Source organism: Planococcus citri, chromosome 4, assembly GCF_950023065.1.
Source record: "Planococcus citri chromosome 4, ihPlaCitr1.1, whole genome shotgun sequence".
In the NCBI taxonomy this organism is placed as follows: domain Eukaryota; kingdom Metazoa; phylum Arthropoda; class Insecta; order Hemiptera; family Pseudococcidae; genus Planococcus; species Planococcus citri.
In genome coordinates this window covers 53,677,088-53,699,276 of record NC_088680.1, presented here as the reverse complement: position 1 = coordinate 53,699,276, position 22,189 = coordinate 53,677,088, and the positions used below count along the sequence as shown (strand labels likewise).

The 22,189-nt window shown below is 31.9% G+C and overlaps 1 protein-coding gene across 1 annotated transcript; it reads left to right on the top strand.

The window, feature by feature from the left end:
- Positions 1 to 414: 414 nt before the first annotated feature.
- On the top strand, positions 415 to 17,338 carry LOC135843114 (NADPH oxidase 5-like). Its single transcript, XM_065360866.1, has 14 exons — positions 415 to 652; positions 1,319 to 1,529; positions 4,174 to 4,406; positions 4,502 to 4,690; positions 4,784 to 4,977; positions 5,053 to 5,374; positions 5,464 to 5,659; positions 8,731 to 8,915; positions 9,074 to 9,218; positions 9,385 to 9,601; positions 10,237 to 10,353; positions 10,461 to 10,670; positions 16,441 to 16,644; positions 16,731 to 17,338. Exons 1-14 carry the CDS (start codon positions 583 to 585, stop codon positions 16,926 to 16,928), a joined length of 2,691 nt encoding a protein of 896 aa, XP_065216938.1. The 5' UTR covers positions 415 to 582; the 3' UTR covers positions 16,929 to 17,338.
- The last annotated feature ends 4,851 nt before the right edge of the window (positions 17,339 to 22,189 follow it).

The following is a 22,189-nucleotide window of genomic DNA, read 5'->3' as shown; positions in this document are numbered from 1 at the left end:
TTTTGAAATTATTATCACCAGGGGTCATTTTTTACAATTCTCCAATTTTTATTTGATTTTCAAACGATGATTTTCTGAATTTGTGAACGATTTGAAGTACTTATTGTATGATTTTTCGACTTGAAAACTGAAATTCGGGACAAGTTTGGGTGAATTTTCTTTCGATATGATTTTGAATTGCTTTTACCAATGAGTTGAAGAACAACTAAGTATGATAATTTTCTGATTTATAACATCATTTTCTCGAAAACGTATCAATTTTCAAGTTTTGCTTTTGAGATTATCATTTGAGATTTTCTGTACTGAATTTTGTGGTTCCTTACTCTGCATGGATGGAACTCATTTTTTTGCAGAGATATAATCAGCTAGTTTTTTATTATCCTAAAACTTTCAGATCAACATTCAATCATTAGGCATTTTTCTACAGTTTTGATCAGCTTCTCTTCCCTCCCCATTCCTTCATCCATGTGCCTAAATAATCCACGCCTCTCTAATTTTTAGCCATTTTTTACCGAACGTGTATTCCAAATTTTCGACAAAGATAATTCCGGCTCGATATCGCTGCAAGAATTTCTCGACTCGATGCACCAGTTCGCCGGCCAAACACCCGATGACAAGATCAAATTTCTATTCAAAGTTTACGATTTGGACGGTAAGTAGTACTCGTTCATCTTGCGCAACACTGTTTGCAAATGTTGATGATGAGAAAACGATGAATTTTATTTACCTATACACCTGTCATTTCATTATTCTAACAAGAATGACCGGCTGCGCTTGTACATATTTGACTTCTGCGGCGTTGGTGTGAGCTGCGAGAGGTTCTCTGGCTCGTAGGTAATCATGTCGAAGTGTGAAGTTTTTTTTTCCTTTTTCAAAAACAAACACTCTTTATGATGAACTAAAGCACGCACGAACTAAACGGTTAGAGTAAAATATTTAAATAAGAATGCGAAATGCGGTGGTCCTGTCCTGTGAGGAAGATTTCAACTAGGCTGTTTTTACTTTATATAAAGTGCACGATCTGTCTGTTAAATATTTTCTTCTCCGTGTTCAAGCTGACGAGTTGTCATTATTGGCGCTCGGCGTTAACGCTCATTAATCATAATCACGCGGTTGTTGGTTTTTTCCCTTGTGTATACGACGAGTATGTGGATGTGCTGAAATGCTTACACTCTCTGGATGGTTATATGTACTTACCTACTCTTAGACTAAATATTTGATGGACGATGGTGGTAGCACGTCTCTTAACTGTATCGTGCCCTCGCCACGTTTTCCTTCTGTTGTGTCAATTCTCATAAATATTTGGATCATTGTGCAGGAGATGGTCTAATCCAGCATAGAGAACTGCAGCATGTAATGCGAGCGTGTATGGAAGAGAATGGTATGCGTTTCAGCGAGGATCAAATCGAAGATTTGACTATAGCTTTATTTGAAGACGCAGATGCCGATGCTAGAGGTGCCATCACATATGGAGCTCTGAAAAATCAGCTAGAGAAACATGACGGATTATTGGAAAATTTATCCATCAGGTAGATTGATATTACGAGTACTATTGCAGACCTGAACTGAACCTGGGAAGTGGAAAATTATTCGATTTTGCGTGTTGTACATACCTTTTTTGCGATTGTGATCAAAAGTAGATCTAATATTTTTAAACCCAGTAGGGCGTTCTAGATCTTTCAAAAAACGAGTACATGCAGCAATTTTTCTTCTTGTGGACGTTTTTTTGCAAAACTTCAACTTGTAATCTCATCCTTCAAAAGCAACACGAATTAACTCGAATCAATTTCCTTTGCCTAAATTTTCGAATCAATTCTATTTTGTATGACAAGATTTGTTCAAAATTGAGAAGCATTAAAAACTCAAAATTGGAAACGAATTTTCAAGACAAAAAGACGTTCCAAAATAGTTCAGAAATCTAAAATATATACTAAAAATTGAAAAATGAAACAAATCATTCAAAAAAAATATTAAGCTTATATAAAAAAATTAATTAAATTAATTGAAAAGGTTTCAAAATAAAAAAAAACTAGAATTGGTAAAAAAAAAAATGAAAAATTTCAAGTCCAAAAAAAACGTGAAAACTTTGAAAAATAATTTCTTGAAGCACGAACTCAAACAAATTGAAAATTCAAATCAGTATAAAATGTTGAAATTAATGGTGAGAAATTCAGTTTTTTCTGCAAGAAGTTGAAAATTTGGAAAGACATTGAAATATTTAAAAAGTCAAAACATTTTGTATTTTGAAAAAAAAAGTTTGAAATCTAGAAAATTGAAAAAATATAAAGTTGAAAAAATTTCAAATCAGGAAAAATCGAAAAATTGGGAAAATTATTCGATATTTCAAATTGAAAAAGATTTGGAAGTTGAAAAAATCTGATCATTTAAATAATTAAAAAACAAATTCATCTTCAATAATTCAAAAGACGTGAAAAAAATCAGAAATTTGAAAAAGTTCTTAAATTGAAAAAAAATGAGGAATCGATTATACAAAAAAAAGATTGGAAATTATTGATAAATACCTAAAAACAAAGTTGAAACAGACGTTTGAAACATTGAAAAAACAAAAGTTGATATAAAATAAAAAATGTTGGATGATTGAAAATTTTGACATTGAAATAAAAAATCTGAAAAAATTGCAGAGAAATCCAGGATTTTAAAGGTTGATAATGAATTTAAAGTTTGAGAATTCTCAAAAATGAGAAATTGAATACTTACTTCAAAAACAATGAGAAAAAAATTGAAAATTTAAAAAAAAGACTTTCAAAATTTGAAAAAAGTGGTAAAAAAATTAAAATATTGTACTTTAGAAATACCTAGATTTTATAATTGAAAAAATTAAAAATTGGAAACTTGAAAATATTCATTAAGTATAAGGAAAATTCAAAATTTCAAAGTTTGAAAATTAATCTAAAATGTAAATAATTTGTTTGAAAATTTTTTCAAATTACGAAAGAAATTGATTTGAAAAAGAAGTTGACAGTAAATAAAAAATTCAAAATTTTAGAAAAGAAGATGATTTTTAAATACATAAGTAAACAATATTGAAAAAATATAAAAGTAAAATTCAAAAGATTGAAAAAATTTATTGAATGAAAAATTAGAAAAGAAATTTTAAATTTGAAATTCAATAAGTATTTCGAATTCGATTTTGAAAAAAAAATGTACTTATTTTAAAACAAACTTTAAAAACTGAGGATACTTTGAATAAAACTACACCTTTCTAAGCTTTGAAAGTCATAAATTGATACCTATCTGAATACATCCTTACCTAATTCATAAAATATTTTTCAAATCAAGCCTGAATAGAAAATAGTTCTTTTTTAATTCAAATTTTTGAAAAAGACGTTTGCAGTTTAAAAAAATAATATGCTGAAAATTGTAGAGAAGTTAATTGAAATTGAAAAAAATATCAGAGAAGACCAAAATTTTAAAGCTCAAAAATGAATTTGAAATAGGTATGAGAAAAATGAAAATTTGAAAAAGTTTCCCGATCTGTTTTCAACAATTAGGTACAAATCCAAAATTTGAGAGGAAAAGTTTGAAATTTTGAAATCTGTAGAAAATCAAAGATAAGTCAAAAAATTAAGAACTTTGAAATTTAAAAAAGAATTTGATAAAAATCAAAGAAATGAGTGTAAAAGTTTTGAAAAAATTGAAAAATTTCAAGAACCACTTGAAGAGATATTTGAAACTATGAAATAGGTTTATAATAATTCATGAAAAAGATTTGAAAGTTGAGAAAATTTTGGTATAGAAATTTTTGGAGAAAAGAGATAAATTTAAGAAAAATACGAATTTTTGAAACTTAGGGCTTTGTATATTTTAGATTGGGAAGGGGTGGGAGAATCGTCACCTTTTTTCGGTTTATCATTTGATAACTTTATTTCGACGTATAAAGTTGTATTAATCAGAACAGAAATATTTCTAAATTAAATTTTCAGTATACGATTTCAAAAATCCATTCATAGGTTTCTGACTCAAGGGTGGTCTTCTTTCGATGAAATATCGCAAAAATATGGTTTATCAACTACATCGAATTATTTTGCATTTCTTAACCAAGCGAATGGTTCAAACACCTGATTATTTAGTCTTAATGGCTCGTGCTTTTTTTTCCGAATGGATTTACATGGAATTTATGCTACTTCTTTTCTTTTCTTTCTTTCAATATAGCATAGATCGATGGCTCGTGCCTCCGAAACCGAAATGCAAAAGCAGACCTGCCTCGTTTATAGGCAAATTAGTTACCATGAAACCTTACCAATTGACACTGCCATATATTAAAAATAATTACGTTTATTTATCTTTCCTCGGCATGTTCCTGCTCATTAATCTAGTGTTATTTGTATTACGCGCCATTCAATATAGCGACCAACACTATTATGTGATTTTCGCCCGCGCTTGTGGTAAGTTCTCGTTTAAGTATTACCGTCCATTCCTTATGGAAGGTTGAAATTTAATCCAGATCAATTTGACGCGTGAAAACGTTTTATTATTGCAGGGCAATGTTTAAATTTTAATTGCGCTTTTATTCTGGTTCTAATGTTGAGACATTGCATAACGTTTCTACGTACCCGAGGTGCCAGTTCATTTTTACCGCTCGATCAACACATCTATATGCATAAGTTGACTGGAATGTTTATCTGCTTTTATGGCGTCATTCACACGGTTATGCATTTATTGAATTTTAGTAAGTGATCGAGTACATATCTGAGAGTGAGATTACCACTGTTTGAAGATCTACCACTATCTAATTGTAAACTCAATGTGTGATCTGCTTCAGCTTACGAAGTACTCCCAGATCTATACATGAATGCCGAAGAATACACCCTGGCTGAATGGTTATTCACTTCGATACCTGGAAAATTTGGATTGATTGATGGCTGGGCCAATCCAACCGGTGTCATTTTAGTCGTCATATTATTAATAATGTTCATTTGCTCTCAGCCATTTGTACGTCGTGGAGGTAGTTTCGAGGTTTGTAGGCTCTTTCATTGAGTTGAAAAAGTTGACCTGTTTGTACATAAATATACCTAATCCACTTGTATATAGATATTTTACTGGACCCATCTGCTGTACATACCGTTCTGGATATTGCTTATCATTCACGGACCTAATTTTTGGAAATGGTTGCTTGTACCCGGACTGATTTATCTGTGCGAACGTATTTATCGATTTTCAGTCACTAGCTCGAAACGAGGCAAAACCTATATCAGTTCTGGGCTCTTGTTACCCTCACGAGTAACTCATCTTGTGATCAAACGACCTCCTCATTTCGATTTCCATCCTGGAGATTACGTGTTTGTGAATATTCCAGCTATTGCGAATTACGAATGGCATCCGTTCACTATTAGTAGTGCTCCGGAACAAGAAGGTGGGTAAGAAGATGAGGTTAGGGGAAGGGATGTGAGACGTACGATAAATCGAAGTTTCCCCTCAATTTATGGGTGTTTTTCGTCTCAGATTACATGTGGCTGCATATACGTGGAGTTGGCGAATGGACTAACAGATTATACGATTATTTTGAAAGAGAACAAGAAAAGTTGCATAATTTGAACGAAGAACTGCCCGGTGCTGTGCCCAATCAAATCTTGGCTGCTGCCACGAACGGTAATGTTAAAATTACCACAGAAAACGAAGATATTAAACGATTGAAAGCGTAAGTAAATGAGACTTTTTTCAATCCTTACAGCTTTTTCTATTTTTTCCTACATGTGCGAAAAATTTTGTAGAAATTTTTTCTTTTAACCTTGAGAAATTTTGGAATAGTATTTTATTCGGTTATTGGAGGGAGGTTTTCAGCAGGGATATGTTTTTTGACGTGAGATGATTCTTGAAAAAATAACATGCTTGAATTTCAAGGAAATTGAAATGTTTCTCCAGCATGGCTAGAAAAAATTGAAAAAAATTAAAATACTCAGATTCAGAAGAACCAAAAAAATTCATATTTATAAAAATTTGGGAGAAAGATTACTTTGAAGAAAAATATAAAAAATTGTCGAACGTTCAAAAACGAAGTTGCATTTTTTTAACTGAAAAAAAGTTCTGGGTTCAGGCCTTCCAATTTTGCTCAATTTTTTTTTTTGCAGCTTATTCGCATTAAGAAAGAAGGAAATTCGCCATCATTGGCCTCTAACCCTTTTTGGACAGAGAGAGTGAGCTTCGTTTTTTTCAGCAGTTGAAATTTTTCGTCATAATACGACACCTAAATTTGGAGTTTGATTATTCTGAATGACTGCGACTTAAAGAAAATAAATTTGCTGCGTTTTAAAATAAATTGATAAAAGTTTCAAACATATTCGCCCAAAATTCAAAAATTTCAATAAAATTCAGGAAACTTACATTTTTATGATAGCTAGGTACTTACTTAGAAATCCGAACTTTTCATCTTGAGGATTTCAGTACCAATGAAGGTTAAGGGGAGGGGGAGCGCTTCCTAAAAATTGAACAAATCGTGTCCTGTATGGTTTATCAGGTTTTTGGAAGCACTGAATTCAAAATATCTACTCATTTTTTTAAAAGTCTGTCCTTCCAACGGCCTCATTGGCCCCAAAAATTTCCTGAAATTGAATTGAATTGTGCAAACATTGGAAGAGGTTGTGATTTAATTCCTCCAATACCTCTCATTGGCTCTTTAAATTTTTTGAAAATGGGAAAAATCGTGTGAAGTACGTTTTATCAAGTTTTCGAGAGCATTGAATACGAATATCAGCTCATTTTTATGATTCGATTCCTTGGAAGCTTCCCATTGACCTCCCATATTTCCTAAAAATTGAACAAATTGTGTCCTAATATGGTTTATTAGGTTTTTGGAAGCTCTGAATTCAGAATATCTGCTAATTTTTTAAAAAGTCTGTCCTTCCAACGGCCTCATTAGCCCTAAAAATTTTCTGAAAATTGAATTGAATTGTGCGAGCATTGAAGAGGTTGAATCTTGAAAATGAGTTGATATTTTGTATTCCTCTGCTTCCAAAAAATGTTTAAAAAGAAAACATACGATATTTGATAGTTTTTTGCATAGATATATTGACCAAAATTTTGGGGCTTCATGCCTTCAAAGTCTTGCAAATTCTATTGAGCTTTTTCATAGGTGTAAATATCATGAAAATGTGTGATTTTTTGAATTTCCTAAATTACGACTTGAAAATTCAAACCAACAAATCATTACCTATTAATTTTTTAAAATAAATTATCAAGTTTTTTCTGGAAGTAGGTATACCTTCAATTTTTTTCAAATAAAAGTAACTTTTTGGATGAAAAAAGTTTAATGAAGCGAGCTTTTTCTGAAAGGAAAATATGAATGTTGAAATTTTCATTATATTTTATGAAAACAATATAAAAATAATTTTAAAATGAATGAAATTAAAAAAAAAAGTTCCTATGAAAAAGATTAATTTTTGCTCAAAATTTTGCTGAAATTCTTGAAAATATGAATTTGGCAATTTTATGGCGTTTTAATTTAGTTTTGCATTACTTCAGTAAATTTTTTAATGTTATTTTGAATCAATTTTATGACTTTTTGAACAATATTTCATTAAATTTTGAGTATACCTAGGTGAGTTACGTCATTTTTCTTCATTTTTTCCCCAAGCTTTTATGATATTTTAGTCGATTTTGCATAATTTTGAGAAACTTTACTAAGTATATCATTTGTACTACGTATCTTTATAGTAAGTACATATTTTGGCACCTCTTGCTATTATTTTTTTTTATCCAGTTTTATTAAATTTTCTGATTGTTGTGACTTTGGCATAAACTTGTATAATGTTTTGATGAAAGAATTTCAAATGAAAAATTGCAGCTGTTTTTTTGGAAAATTTTTTACAATTTTTTAAGCTATTTTCCAAACGCTTTTTTAAGCAATTTTCAAAATGCTTGTATTTTCAGATGGTTGCAAATTGTTTTAATATTGAATATAACTTAATCCCCTCAATGGAACATTTTTTTAAATAAATGTTTGAAGGAAAGTGTGGTCGAATTAGCATTTTTTTCGAAAAAATGTTCACCAACCAACCCCTTCCCCCTCAATTTTTGTTTTGGCTGCTTTTATTGAAAATGATGTAATTTTTTAATAGAATTGGATAGGTACATTTATGTATGTATTACTTTTTTTCACTAGGTTGGTACTCCTAAGAATTTTTGTAATCTTTGCTTTTTTTCTGGAAAAATAAATAAATTTTTATTTTAAAAGGGAAAAAATTCCCAAGTCCCTTTCAAGATACCAATTTCCTCCAATTTCCTTAAAATCATCTCAATTTTATTTGATTTTCAACTTTTTGCAGTTCAGTTTTGTGACTTCTATCAATTAGTAATTTGAATACATAGTTTTTACAATATTTCTTAACTTCAGTGGAATTGTTTGTGATCTGTTTTAATTGGCCAAAATCAAGTGTACCTTGCTTTATTTTTTTAAATTTTTTGATTTCTGGAGTAATAAATTTCAGAATTTTCGTTTGTGTTCTTTTTAGGAGCTCGTATTTTGTTAACCTTCGCGGTGTTTGGTACATTTTTTTCTTGATTTTTTACAAGCCAAATTTAGAATGATTTTTTGCACAATAATTTTCCACATATTTGCTAAACTTATTTTTTACAAATTTCTCCTCTTTCAAGCCCACTGTACTCCTTTTCAAAAACATAAAATACGATGTAACTTCATCTCCAACCTTTCAAGCACTTGCTTGAAAATCATTGAACTACATTATGACATCTGTTCTAATATGTTTAATGCAGCACTCTCGAACGTAAATTATCTGGTAAAAGTGGACATACCATTCATGGTAAACCAAACCACAAAAGACAAGAAATGACCGGTTATACAAATCAAAGCTTTAGTAGCCTGCCTGAAGATTTCCGAATACACAGTTTGACTGATGGAAGCAGCGTTAGCGTTGAATCAGTCGTATCATCAAATAATGGTCAGTAAAATTTTCCATCCTTGTTTCCTGCCTTATGGTATATTTATCTATTTTCCCTCTTTGCACTTGAAAAGAGTACCTAATTAATAGGACTATGGTGATGGACGTGATGGTGGTTAAATACTTTGAAAGTAACTTAAGCATATTGTGCTTTCTAGATATAAACAAAACGTGTCCTTCGATAAAGAAGAACCAAGATGAAAAACTACACAAAATACTGCTCAAGAAAAAAGCCCCATTATCGAAATCCTTATCCATGCCTGATATCGACAATCGAATCAAGAAACGAGAACGACTATTAGTGTAAGTGGAATCGCCATCTGCACGATTCTCCAGATACTTTTCAGCATAAATCAGCGCACTCTGTAGCAATGAAATGAACTCGCGTTGCTCGAATAGCTTAGTCAGTCGAATTATACGAGGCGTTCATTTACCGGATAAAATTAAATTTTTGATATTTTGATTACAGTCTACGAGAGTACATGAGATCAGAGTCCGAGAAAAGTTTCGACGAATGTCAAATGAAACGTGCCCGACTGCAGTCCCTCGGATTGGCTTATTTGAGTCCTCAAAATAAATCCTTAGCTCAAAGCTTCCGTTACATGCGGCATAAACCGACCATTATTGCATTCAAAACTCCCAGTTTAGAGAATTATGAAGCTAAAATTAACGCTATGACTAATCAAGTGAGTTTTTAAAAGGACTATTGCGAAGGATAAGGAATTGGTTTCTTTTTTGAAGCTTGAAAGGGGAAAGAGAAGCACAAAAATATTCTCCAGGACTCTGAATGATTTTTTTATTAGCTGCAGTATAATTGGGAGATTTTTTGGTGGGGGGGGGGCTTCATATTTTTACAGGGTGTTCGAAAAATGGTGAATTTTCACTCCGTTGTGTTGAAAGTGAATTATAACAATTCATTTTTCCATCACTTTTTTTAAATAATTGAAGAAAAAATAATTTTCGAATAAATTTTCATCAGATATGAGTGATTTTAATTTTTTCAAAAGATCATTTTCATCAATTTTTCATATTATCCACTCGGTTTCAGGGGTACTCAAAATGCATCATTATTTTTCTTTTAAAATCATTGAAAGAAATAATTATAATTTACCAATCATTTGAGCAAATTGTGAAAAATTAGGCACCTACTTAGTAGTTGAGTTGTAGTGAAGGGTGGAGGGGCGGGGGGGGGGGGTTGAAATGTGTATCAAGTTGCTCTACGATCAAAACTGAATTTTTGTGGCCTTCCTTCTCATTCAACTTTCAAAAAAAAAGAAAGTCATTAACGAGCAAAAAATATTTAACCGAGTACTTTTCGCAGACCGCCAATTCCGAAAAAGCAGCCGAAGAAGGTAAAGCTAAAATGAAAAGCGAAGAAAGCACATCAACGATAATGGCTCCCACAGGTGTTAATTATCCCGTCGGCAAACCCTTAGAGGTAAATATGAGGTTACTAGGTGACGGTGATAACGTGATAAGGTATTCCGAACCCTTTCAAAAGTACGTTTCTCGAATCTCATCATCCCTCGATGAATTTTCTCATAGGTATTCATAGATGGTCCCTACGGTGCGCCCTCCAGTCATATATTCCGGGCACAGCATGCGGTTCTAGTTGCCACCGGAATAGGCGTTACTCCATTCGCGTCTATTTTACAGTCCATTATGCATCGGTATTGGAAAGCTAGACATATGTGTCCTCAGTGTAAACATTCATGGGTCAGCGATATTCCTCCGACGGTGATGCATTTGAGGAAGGTACGTATATGAGCTCTACTAAAGAACTGGCTCAAGTTGTGAGATGATCTACTGTGAGGTTATAATTAAGATTTGCTACGATTTTGCTATGTAGTTTACCCTACGTCGCTGTAATAAAATAAATCTCAAATATCGTGCCAACCAATAAAGCAACCGCCAATAATAAAAAATGATATAAAATCCGGATAATTGGACGGTCGTAATTTACGCCAACGATGTACTATATAAAAGTGAAATACTTACCCGTAGATAGTATAGTTGCGCAGTCTCAACTGGGCGCTCAAAAAAGATCATATTTGTACATAAGAATACGCCAAACTTGTCGCTATAGGATGTGAAATTTGTCTGAGGCATTTTCTGAGGCAGATCTAGAGTCAGATGAAGGCGTTATTGAGTACTACGAAGAAAAAGTGTTCTCAATTTGATTTTTCATATTTTGCTTGACTCAAATTTGAAGAAAATTACAAAAATTCTCAAAATCAAATTTGATCAAATTGAGATAAAAAAAAATCGAAATTTAGTTTATTTTCAATTTTAAATTTCCAGAATTGATTGATGCGGTGATGGTTTTGACTTTTTGAGTAATTTTGGAATCTGTGATGAATTTTTGAGATTTTCAGTTCTTGAAAAATTACTACAAAAGTAATCATGAATTCAAGTTGTGTTCGAATCGATCGAAGTGTTTGTATGTAGATGCTTAATTTAGTTGAGATCCTTTTCTGGATTTTTTTTGTAAGAACTAAAAAATTTACAAATTTATTTGAAGCTTCAGGACGGTTTGAAACCACAATCAATCAATCGATTAGCGAGGTCCGAGGGGGTCAGAAATACTCCAAAAGCCCAATTTCAGCTGTACACCTTAATTTGATAATATTTCATATTTTTCATTAAAAATTAAGGACAAATGAATTTTGAAAATTTTTATAAAAAATAAAAAATTGAATGTTAGCTCTTAAGATTTTGTCTGGTGACGTATTTTTGAATGCTATTCCGATTTTTTCCCGGTAGTTTTAGCCTACTACTTTGTAGGAGGATGAATTTTGAATTCAAAAACATTCAGCATCAGCAGGTACTTTTCAAAGATTATTTTTATTGTAGTTCGGCTAAAAGCAGGCTAAAATTGTGCTCTTCCATAAGTATTAGTTTATTTTACTCTTAGAAATGGAAAAAAAATTATTGAAATGCAATTATTTGGGCATCTGAAACATTTTTTGCAAGCATATTATATTTGTCTTTTTTTGATGAAGTAATACATAATGAATTGTCATTTGTCAATGTTCTGGCTTCTCTTATTTACCACCCGATTAGCGCTCGGTGGCAATAAAATTGCCAACTGCCAATTTTGGACTTTTGGCAAAAAAAAGCAAGAAGTTGGTAAAAATCTCCACCAATGAAAACGCTTTATTTAATGCCAACTTGACAATTTGTTGGAAAAAATTCTGCCAACTAATTGCCAACAGAGGCAATATTTCTGTCAGTTACGTACATTTCATTTTTCCAACTAATTGCCAACAGAGGCCATAGTTTTGCCAATTACTCTTATTCTCAAAATAACAGTTACATTTTTGAATTTTAAATTTCAAAAATCAAAAATGAAGGGAAGGGTTGCATATTTTTGATTTTTGACTGCAGAAGAGATACCTTCCCATGGGGTTCCATTTTTCCTACCTATAACATATTACTAAAATTTCCTGACCTACGGGGGGTTCGAACCTGTGTTCTCCTGCACCTAAAACCCTACGTCTAACCCTACAGCTACCAATGCTACGAGGAGGATTGGGCATAAAATGAATTCTTATAATTTGCTTGCAGGCTCCTATTATTAATTGCTTTGATTCAGTCTATGTCAAAAAAATTTATGAATGTTTTTTGTTGTAAAAAATTCTTTGAAGTGGATTTCTTTAAATTTTAGTAAACCAAAAATTTTTAATCTACATCCAGAAATTTTGTTAATTCTTCTTCAGAAATAAAATAAAAATAAGAAAATCAATTTTAAAAAATTAATAGATATCAATTAAATTGAAATTATTTTTTTTAATTTTTTGAATAAATTTTGTGAATTGACTTTTTTATTTTCATTGATTTGGAAGAAATTATTTTGTAAAATGAAATTTTAAAAATATCCGAGTTTAGCTTTACAATTTTTGGTTTCACTGCAATTTTTTTCAATCCACATAGGTACACATTCAGAATTTTCATTTTGTACTTGATTTTTTTTAAAAATTGAATAAAACTGAAAAAATATTTTTAAAATACCTAATTGGTTAAAAAAATAAGTTACTGATACAATTTTAATTGTTTTCAAACAATTTTAAATCTATTACCTATCTTTTTATTTATTACTGTAGAATAAAAAAATTAAAAATAAACAAAAATATGTTTTCCTAAACAGTTACTTGAGTTCCTACCTTTTTTAAGGCATATTTTCAGTCATACTTAAGTATCAATTTTTATTATAACTTTTTTATGTTTCAAGGTCAGCCTATTCTCAAAAATTTTTAAATTAGAATTAGGTGCTAGGTATTGAAATTATAACTTTTTGAGGGAGGGGGGTTCGAAATTTAAGTGGCTGCTTGCAGTAATTTTTTCAAAAATTAAGTACATATTTTTGAATTTAGCTTCAGAATTTTTGTTCTCAAAAATTATTCTGCTTAGATTTTTTTGATAATTCGGTTCAAATATTATTTTTAATTAAATTGTTTCCTTTTTGAAATTGGCAATGACTGTGGAGAATTTTTTTTCAGAAAGTTCGAAAAAAGCACCTTTTTTCGGGAGGGGGACTTTTTTGGTTAAAAATTGACCTTTCTTTTCTGTTTTTTTTTTTCAATTTCAGTGATTGTTGTGAATTTAAAAATATTTTAAAATAGGTACCTACCTCGCAAAATATTTCGTATTTGTTCTTTTTTGTTTTTGCTTTTTTTTTTACAGAATTTGACTGAGTGTAGTGATTTTTTTTGAAATTGGAAAAAATGAACTAGAGGTACCTACTTTGAAAGAAAAACTGTAGTAAAAACCATAAAAATCAATTTAAAAATAATGAAAAATTCTAATTTTTAATTGAATTCTAAAAAAAAATCCATTCTAGTGCTTATGATTTTAGTTTAATTTTAAACTTTGAAACCACCAAAATATACTAAGTAATTATTTCAGTGAAAGCCTCAAAATTTTGAGCACTGAAACATACACTTGAATTTTGTAGCGCTTCAACTGAATTGTAAAAAAAAAAAAAAAAAAAAAATAGTATCTGTAATGTCTTGCGCAAGCGCATGATGCTGATATTGGCAAAAAATTGCCAAAATGTTGACAATGTTCTTCTAAGGAAGTTATCACCAATTTTTTGACAATTTATTGCCAACCACAGCAAAATGCGCATGCGCAAATAAAATACGTGGCAATGTTTTGACATTTCCGTGGCAATTTTCTCTTACCTTCATTTTCTATTTCGTAGGTGCCAATTTTATACTCGAAAATGCCAATGTGGCAGTAAAAACGACAAAAATAATTGCCACTGCGCTAATCGGGCAGTGAAGTATTCCAACTAATGGAAAGTTTGTTAGATAAAATAAAGAAAAATTTAAAGTGTGCAAAAAATACACCAATAAACTAAATTATAACTGTTGATTTTCATTTTTTGATTTTTGACGAACATTTGAATCCTTGGAATCAGATGGTCCATTTTCTTTCTTCAAAAAGATTAGAATTAGGTATTTTAAAAATTTAAATAGAAAGTTGAAATGTGTACTTATATCCAATTTTTGATCTCCTGAATCAGTTGGAGGTCATTTTGATCCCTTTTGGAATCTTCAGCAGATTTTCAGAGTTTCTAGATTTCAGGAAAATCGAGCTCAAAAACGGTCTAAATCCTCATTAACTGATTTAAGAGGTCAAAAATAGAATTTTAATCTAATATTAGCATTATTCTATATAAATCTTATCAAACTTTTATTTTTCTATAAAAATTGAGGTACTTACCTATCGGTAAAAACTTGAATTTTTAAAAATTCGCCAAGAATTTAAAAAATGAATTAAAACATTTTAAATTTGGCTTTGTGATGTATTTTGAATTTTTTTCTTTGGTTCAAAAATTTCTGCTGAATGCAATAGCTTTTTTGCTTGAGAAGGAGAAGGAAGGAAGGGAGGGAGGGAGAGGGAGTAAAAAGATCTTAGTTTAGAGTGGGAAATATTTGAACCCAGATTTTTCTGAAAAAATCAAAATCTTTCCTGATCCAGCCCACTCAGCAAACATGTGCACCGCTTTACTAATCGACACGTCAAATTTCAGCCCATGGAATCAGTGGACGGGGGAGGGGGAGGGAGATGAAGAGGAGGAAGGGATGGAGCACTTGTAATATGATACAGAATTTTTGGAGCAGAAATTTTACATCCAACGATCCGCATTTTGGTATCAGGGCTCGTACTCAGTTACAAATTAGTGAAGTTACTAAAAGTAACTTTTGGTTAATTTTTTTCAATTTTTGGGTACTAAAGTTTATTGCTTGAAAAAAAATTTCAAAAACTTGAACTGTCCAAGTCTTGCATTCTGCCAGATATTGCAAAAAGATTCGCCTTTCGTCAAATTTGCCAAAAATTCTGTTGAAAGTCGTCGTCTTTTCGGCTAAAAATTTCTAAAAAATTCCAACATTTTTGCCAAAATCTACCTGAAAATCTCTCTTTTTTTACAAAGATGTTTGAAAAAGTCTCTTTGTAGCGAAAAAAAATTTAGTGATATTATTGCCAAAAATTAGAAAAATTCTTGTTTTTTTTTACCAGAACTGCAAAACAGTCTCGATATTAACTTAAAATTGCCAAAAATTTTCACTATCTTTCATAATTGCTAAAATGTCTCACTTATTTTTGCTAAAAAACTTGTTTTTTACCCTTGCCTTTCGCTAAAATTGTCACATAGTCTCGCGTTCAGCCAAAAATATAAAAAAAATTCCAAAAAGTGTGACTTTTTTTCTGAAAAGTTTGCAAAAAATCTGGATTTTTTGGCCTTAAGTTTCGAAATAGTCTCTTTTTTCTACAAAAACGTTTAAAATGTACTACTTGCTTACAAAAATTTGTCAAGAAGTGCTGCTTTTTGCTGAAATTGCCAAAATCCTGATTGAGTTTCATCATCAGATTTCATTCAAAACGTTTGGTTTCGTAATTATTTTTACATTAAAAATTGAAGTTTTTTAAAATAAATTTTCTGGTTACTTGTGGGTTACTTTGTGGTTTGAGTTGAAAAAAAATTGAGTACGAGCCTTGTGATATTTTTTAAAATTTCCTCTTCTTCCAGCGATTTTTGAAAACTAAGTTATCTGAATTTTCATGCTGGGCCATTCTCGATTTATGTATATGAACGGGCCGGGGCAGATTTTCCAAAATTTTACCTATTTGAATCAATAGAAATACTTAGTCTTTAGAACATTTCATCATGTAGTTTGTAGGTTCTGAATTCCATTCGAATCTTCATGAAATTTTTTAGTGACTAGAAAATTGAAAAAAGGAAAAAAATTATTGGAAGCTTTAAAACAGGTTGAGACTATGAGACTACATATGTACAAGCAATTTATTTTATGAATTTATAAATTTTTTAATTTAATATCAATTTGACTAAAAAATGTTTAGAATTGAAAAACATTTAATTCGAATAAAAAAACGTTTTTTTCCTCTTGTGGCACTCGATGACTCACACTCAGTTTTAATCTCTCGCTGGCGGAATTCCACCCCCTCTCCTTTATCATGTCAAATTACCAATCGTAATGCGAGCATTTGATCTCGACAGGTGGATTTCTTCTGGATAAATCGCGACCAACGTTCATTCGAATGGTTTGTCAACCTTCTATCTCAATTAGAAATCGAGCAAGCCGAACTTGGAGGTGCCATGGAACGGTTTCTAGATATGCATATGTACATCACATCTGCTCTACAGAAAACCGACATGAAAGCAGTTGGGTTACAATTGGCTTTGGATTTATTGCACGAAAAAGTGGGTATCTATATCACTACTGTAAATTTAATATCATAATAACCATAAAGAACTACCCTCAAAAAATTAATTTATGAAACGTGTAGGAAAAACGAGACTTGATAACCGGACTGAAAACCAGAACCAATGCCGGAAGGCCAAACTGGGATAAAGTATTCAAACAACTAATCGATCAGAAAAAAGGCAAAGTAACCGTATTCTACTGCGGTCCTCCCGAACTAGGACGACTATTAAGATTCAAATGTGATCAGTACGGGTTCAATTTTAGAAAAGAAGTATTCTGAGTCGTTGCCCAACACCCATGTATTTAGGTAACGGTTTCATTCGAAGGCCGAGATGCTGGGAACACCAAAATGCCAGCTCCTATAGATGGTTGTGAGTTTGATATTGGATTAAAGTTACCAGAGATACCGCTTTCGAATTGTTCTATGTAATTATCGAGTTACCAATATTACCCTTAAAATGTACCAGCTTTTATTTATTTTCAAAAAAACCTATCATTATAAGTACCTATCTTGCTGCCTGTGTAATTTTTTGTGTGCTGCCTCGTATTTTACGAAATTATTTATTTATTTTTTTGTAATAATTTTAATGCTGTTCCCCCTTTTTTAAAAAAAAAATCATTATACTACGATGGAAATGTATACTTAGCAAAAATAAGAAAATATATAGAAAATGTGTTTTCCCCCCTCAAGTATGGTTTCAGTTTACTCCCTGCCCCCTGTTTCCATGTTGGTTGCCCTACTTTGATACGTATAACTCAATTAACGATAAAATATTTATTCGATTCTATAAAAATTGTACAGTCGGTTGTCGTAAAAAAAAACCTGTACATATGTGTCAGGTACAAGCGTGTAAAAACAACAACAACAAGACGAAAAAAATAAATAAAAAACACGTCGAAAGATATAAGTAAAAAAAACTTAACAAAATAACATCGGAGGAACTAAAATTGGAAATCGGTTATAGCGATGTCAGGTAGGAAAATACAAAAAGTCATATCAACTTGAAAATGAAATCGACATCAAATCCGTATACTCTAGCAGTCGTATAACGACGACGATGACGCCTCCGCTCTTCGCCTCATCGTGGTTGGCTGGTCTGCGCCTCTTTTTCTCTTGCAATCGCAACTTGTCGAAGCATTCTGCTCGAGTCTTTTTCTATCTATGTGTATATTCTTCGTCTCGCTTCAATTTTCAATTCAATTTTATTTGATATTCCATCTAACCACTCGCTTCTTTCCGAATTGAAAACATTTTAGCCGACAACGTCGCCATCGCGGTGGTGCTGGCTTGCGGAGTAAATTGAGAAATGAGCCAAGTACACTCTACCATCGTCGTTCATCGTCGTCGACTCGTCGTCGAGATTGTAACGTGTCGAATTATACCAGACGACTGTGTTTAAATTTCAACGTACTCTTTAATTTCCTGTGTCGTCTTTTTCTCCTATACTGTATAGTAGCAAAGCCCACACCATAAGCCGTGTTTTCTCAGTAAGTGAAACTTTTAATCAAACTCGAGTATATTCTTCGAGGAGAATATAGCATCGTAGTACTCGTACTCGTATTCGTACACTTACACCGTCTAACCGCGTATACACACGGATTGGATAAGAAAGTACTCCATGGGTGCGGTCGTGTACTGTACTCTCTATGGTAATTGAATTTTACTCGAGTTCGAATCGCTAAAACCGCATTCTATGCTGCAGCCTAAACCGTAGTCGTAGTCGCGTAGACCTATCCATTTTGTCGGTGTTGTGCAGAGGTAATGTAATTATATCCAGTCTCAGGCTTCGAGCTTGTGTTCGAGATATTTTGGTTAGGCATCGATAAAACATTGCGCATTTCATGTATTTGAACAATTTTTCTGGGACGAGAATTCGTTGATTTGCTGGGGAGTTGTCCAAATTAGAGTAAGTTCGATAGAAAATGATTGGCTGGGTTACGAAGTGGAAATCGAGCAACCCTAAGGTGTCTTCTTTTTGGCTGCCATTTCTTCCTATTTTTAACGGTTATTTTTTGGAGTATTTCGAAGTGAAAAAAAAAAACATTGAAAATTCATCCAAATTATTACGAAATTATCGAAAATTAGGGTAATTTAATTCGCTTATGTAAAATTACCCACATCTGACGAAATGTCAGCTAATTTTAGCCAAAAACCTGTTAAAAATTATAATACATATAAAAATAATAGAATGTTGAAGAAAATTATTTATTCATCATTTCAAATCACCAGATAGGAAATTGTTTAACAAAATCATCACTCTATTGAGACCCCTCACTGAGAGATGCGAGTAAATTTGAAAGGGTGTACCCAGTAAGATAGGCGAGATGGCCCTGTTCTCAGATTATTTGCAAAATTATAATGGATTATTGTTGGGTACCTCCAAAAAATTTTCGAGCATAATTTTAGCTTCCCCCACCCACCTCCTTGGACAATATAGCCAAAAATCGCGTTTTTTGCGAGAAAATTCTGTATCCATGAGTAGTGGAAATAAAATTCTGGTACCACGCGGAATATGTAGGGGAAGCATGAGTCTATCGACACGATTTTTTTCAAAATTTTTAATCATAGTGGTGGGTGTAAAATTGGCAAAAGAAAACTTTGAACCGCCACAGCTCCGGATTGAAGGGCTGGTCACAAAAACTGTTTTCGCCAAAATGTGTCTTTTTAAAAGTATTGTCTTCCTACCAATCCATAAAATTAAAATTTTGTCTGCAAAAGACTCATATTTGCAAAAAAACATGAAAAATACATGTCTTTCGCATTTCTTTTTCTGAAAAATTATGGAAAATATATGCGAAAAATGTATAAAACAAAAAGTATACTGCGAACTTGCCAAAAATTCCTGATTTTGCCAAAATTATCAAAAAAGTCTCGTTTTTGTCAAAATATAGAGAATCCAAACTTTTTGGTTGAAATAATTTCGAGTTTCAAAAATCTGCTGGAGGCTCCAGAACTGCTCAAAACGGGTTGAAACCGTTTCCAATCAATTTGCCAAAATAGGGTATATCCCAAATTTCAGCTTTCTTGGTCAATTTGGTAAAATTTTGACTTTTCCTTCATTTTTGACCTAAATTTGATTTGCAAAAATTCACCAAAACTAGAAAAACGCAATTCACCAAAACTAGAAAAACGCACTTTAGCACTTGAAATTTTGACAGGTGATGAATTTTTGCCTGATCTTTCGATCTACTTTTGTACGGTTTAAAAAATTTCGTGCAAGTCCTATGTTGGAACGCAAAATCTGCGATTTCGACTTATGTACCTGTCAATCAAAATGGCCGCCATTTTGTAAGTAGGGTCACTTTTTTTTTAGGACAAGGGCTAGAAATGTTCCTTAGGACTCCTACTGGAGCTTCCAGCAGATTTTTGAAAAACAAAATTCCCACAAATTTTCATTACATGGAGTTGGAAAGCCAAAATTTACTCTGCAACTAATGTCTTTTGCAACCTCCAGGAACTTTTTAAAAATTACTGGAGCCTCCAGCTGATTTTTGAAACTTGAAATTTCCCCAAAATCTCATCAAACGGAGATGAAAAGCCGAAATTTACTCTGCACTCAAATTTTAACACATTCTGAAGACGACTTCAGGTGGGTTCAGGTCATTTTGGAGCCTCCAGCGACTTTTTGAAATTACTGGAGCCTCCAGCAGATTTTTGAAACACAAAATTCCCACAAATTTTCATTACATGGAGTTGGAAAGCCAAAATTTACTCTGCAACTAATGTCTTTTGCAACCTCCAGGAACTTTTTAAAAATTACTGGAGCCTCCAGCTGATTTTTGAAACTTGAAATTTCCCCAAAATCTCATCAAACGGAGATGAAAAGTCGAAATTCACTCTGCACTCCAATTTTAACACCTTCTGAAGACGACTTCAGGTGGGTTCAGGTCATTTTGGAGCCTCCAGCAACTTTTTGAAAATTTCTGGCGTCTCCGCCAGATTTTTGAAATTTGAAATTCCCACAACATTTTATCAAATGGAGTTAGCGAGCTGAAATTTACTTCGCAAACTTATTTCAATACGATATGAAGTCGACTGCATGATGTTTTCAAATGTTTTCGAAGCTTTCAGCTACTTTTTGCAAATTTCAATTTTCCAAAAAACAGCATACAAAACTTTCAAAAAGTCGCTGGAGGCTCCAAAACAACTTGAAATCCATCTGCAGTTGACTTCGTAGCGTAGTGAAATTAGTTTGCAAAATGAATTTCGGCTTTCCATCGCCATTTGATGAAATTTTGGGAAATTTCGAATGACAAAAATCTACCGGAGACTCCAGTAATTTTCAAAAAATCGCTGGAGGATCCAAAACGGCTTAAAATCCACCTGCAGTTGACTTTGTAGCGTATTGAAATTAGTTCGCAGGATGAATTTCGGCTTTCCAACTCCATTTTGATAAAATTCAGTGAGAATTATTGTCAAAAAAGCACTTTTGGCCATAATTGTCGAAAAATACATTTCCTTCTGACCAGGCTTGTTAACCGGTTTTTAACCATTAACCGTAACCGCAAATTAACCGGTAAATTAACCGAAAAAGAAATTAACCGAAATCAGAAAACCTTTTTTTTTTAAATATCACTAACCATAACCGTAACCGTAACCGTTTTCTGAGATCAAAATAAACCGTAACCATAACCTTAACCGAAAAATGTTTAGAAAAACCCGGTTACAAAATTTTAAAATTCCTTTCTTTTTATCTGAGTTTTTTTTCAATGTGATTTGTAGTGATTTGAAATTTTAATCAAAAAAATGATCAAAAGATTAAAAATATTACCAGTTTTTCAATTTTTTAAACTTCAAAATTTCAAACTCCGAAAGAATTTTTGGAAATTTTCAAATTTTCAACTCTAATTTTAACCATTAACCGAAATTTTAAGCTCAACTGGAAAAATTACCACCAAAAACTGTAACCTTAACCTTAACCATTAACCGTAAAAAATGGTCATCAATAACCGTAACCTAAACCTTAACCGTAACTTTAAAAAATGAATAACCTTAACCGTAACCTTTAACCAAAATTTTGAATTTCTTGTTTAATTTTTAACCGTAACCTTAACCGGAAATATTTTTTTTTTTGGTTAACAAGCCTGCTTCTGACGTAAACAAAAAAGTTCTACTAATTTTTGTGAAAATGAACAAAAATCCATATTGTTGGCTAAAATTTCAAAAATTCTTATTTTTGCCAAAATTATCAAAAAATTGACAAAAAAGCACCGGTTTTTTGTTAAAATGCTGCTTATCGCCAGAATAATTGTCAAAAAAGTCTCATTTTTGCCAAAACTGTACAGAAGTTCAATTTTTAAAAAAATTATTACTACATATATTCCAAATATTGCCAAAAAAGTCTTGTTTTTTTGCCAAAATTGTCAAAAAATATCTACATTTTCTTCTCCCGTTCTCAAAAAAGTCCTAATATTTTTGGCAGAAATAAACAAAAAACTTCGCTAGTAAGAGACAAAATTTTGTAAATTCCTGCTTTTGCCAAAATTATCCTAAGAAGTCCTTGTTATGTTTTTTACCAGAATTGTCTACAAAATTCTGTT

Bases quoted from the DNA above. Each gene is read 5' to 3' on its own strand.
- LOC135843114 (XM_065360866.1), top strand. From the start codon at position 583: ATGCACCAGTTCGCCGGCCAAACACCCGATGACAAGATCAAATTTCTA. The intron at 653-1,318 runs GTAAGTAGTACT...ATCATTGTGCAG, and splicing joins CAAAGTTTACGATTTGGACG to GAGATGGTCTAATCCAGCAT. The intron at 4,978-5,052 runs GTTTGTAGGCTC...ACTTGTATATAG, and splicing joins GTCGTGGAGGTAGTTTCGAG to ATATTTTACTGGACCCATCT.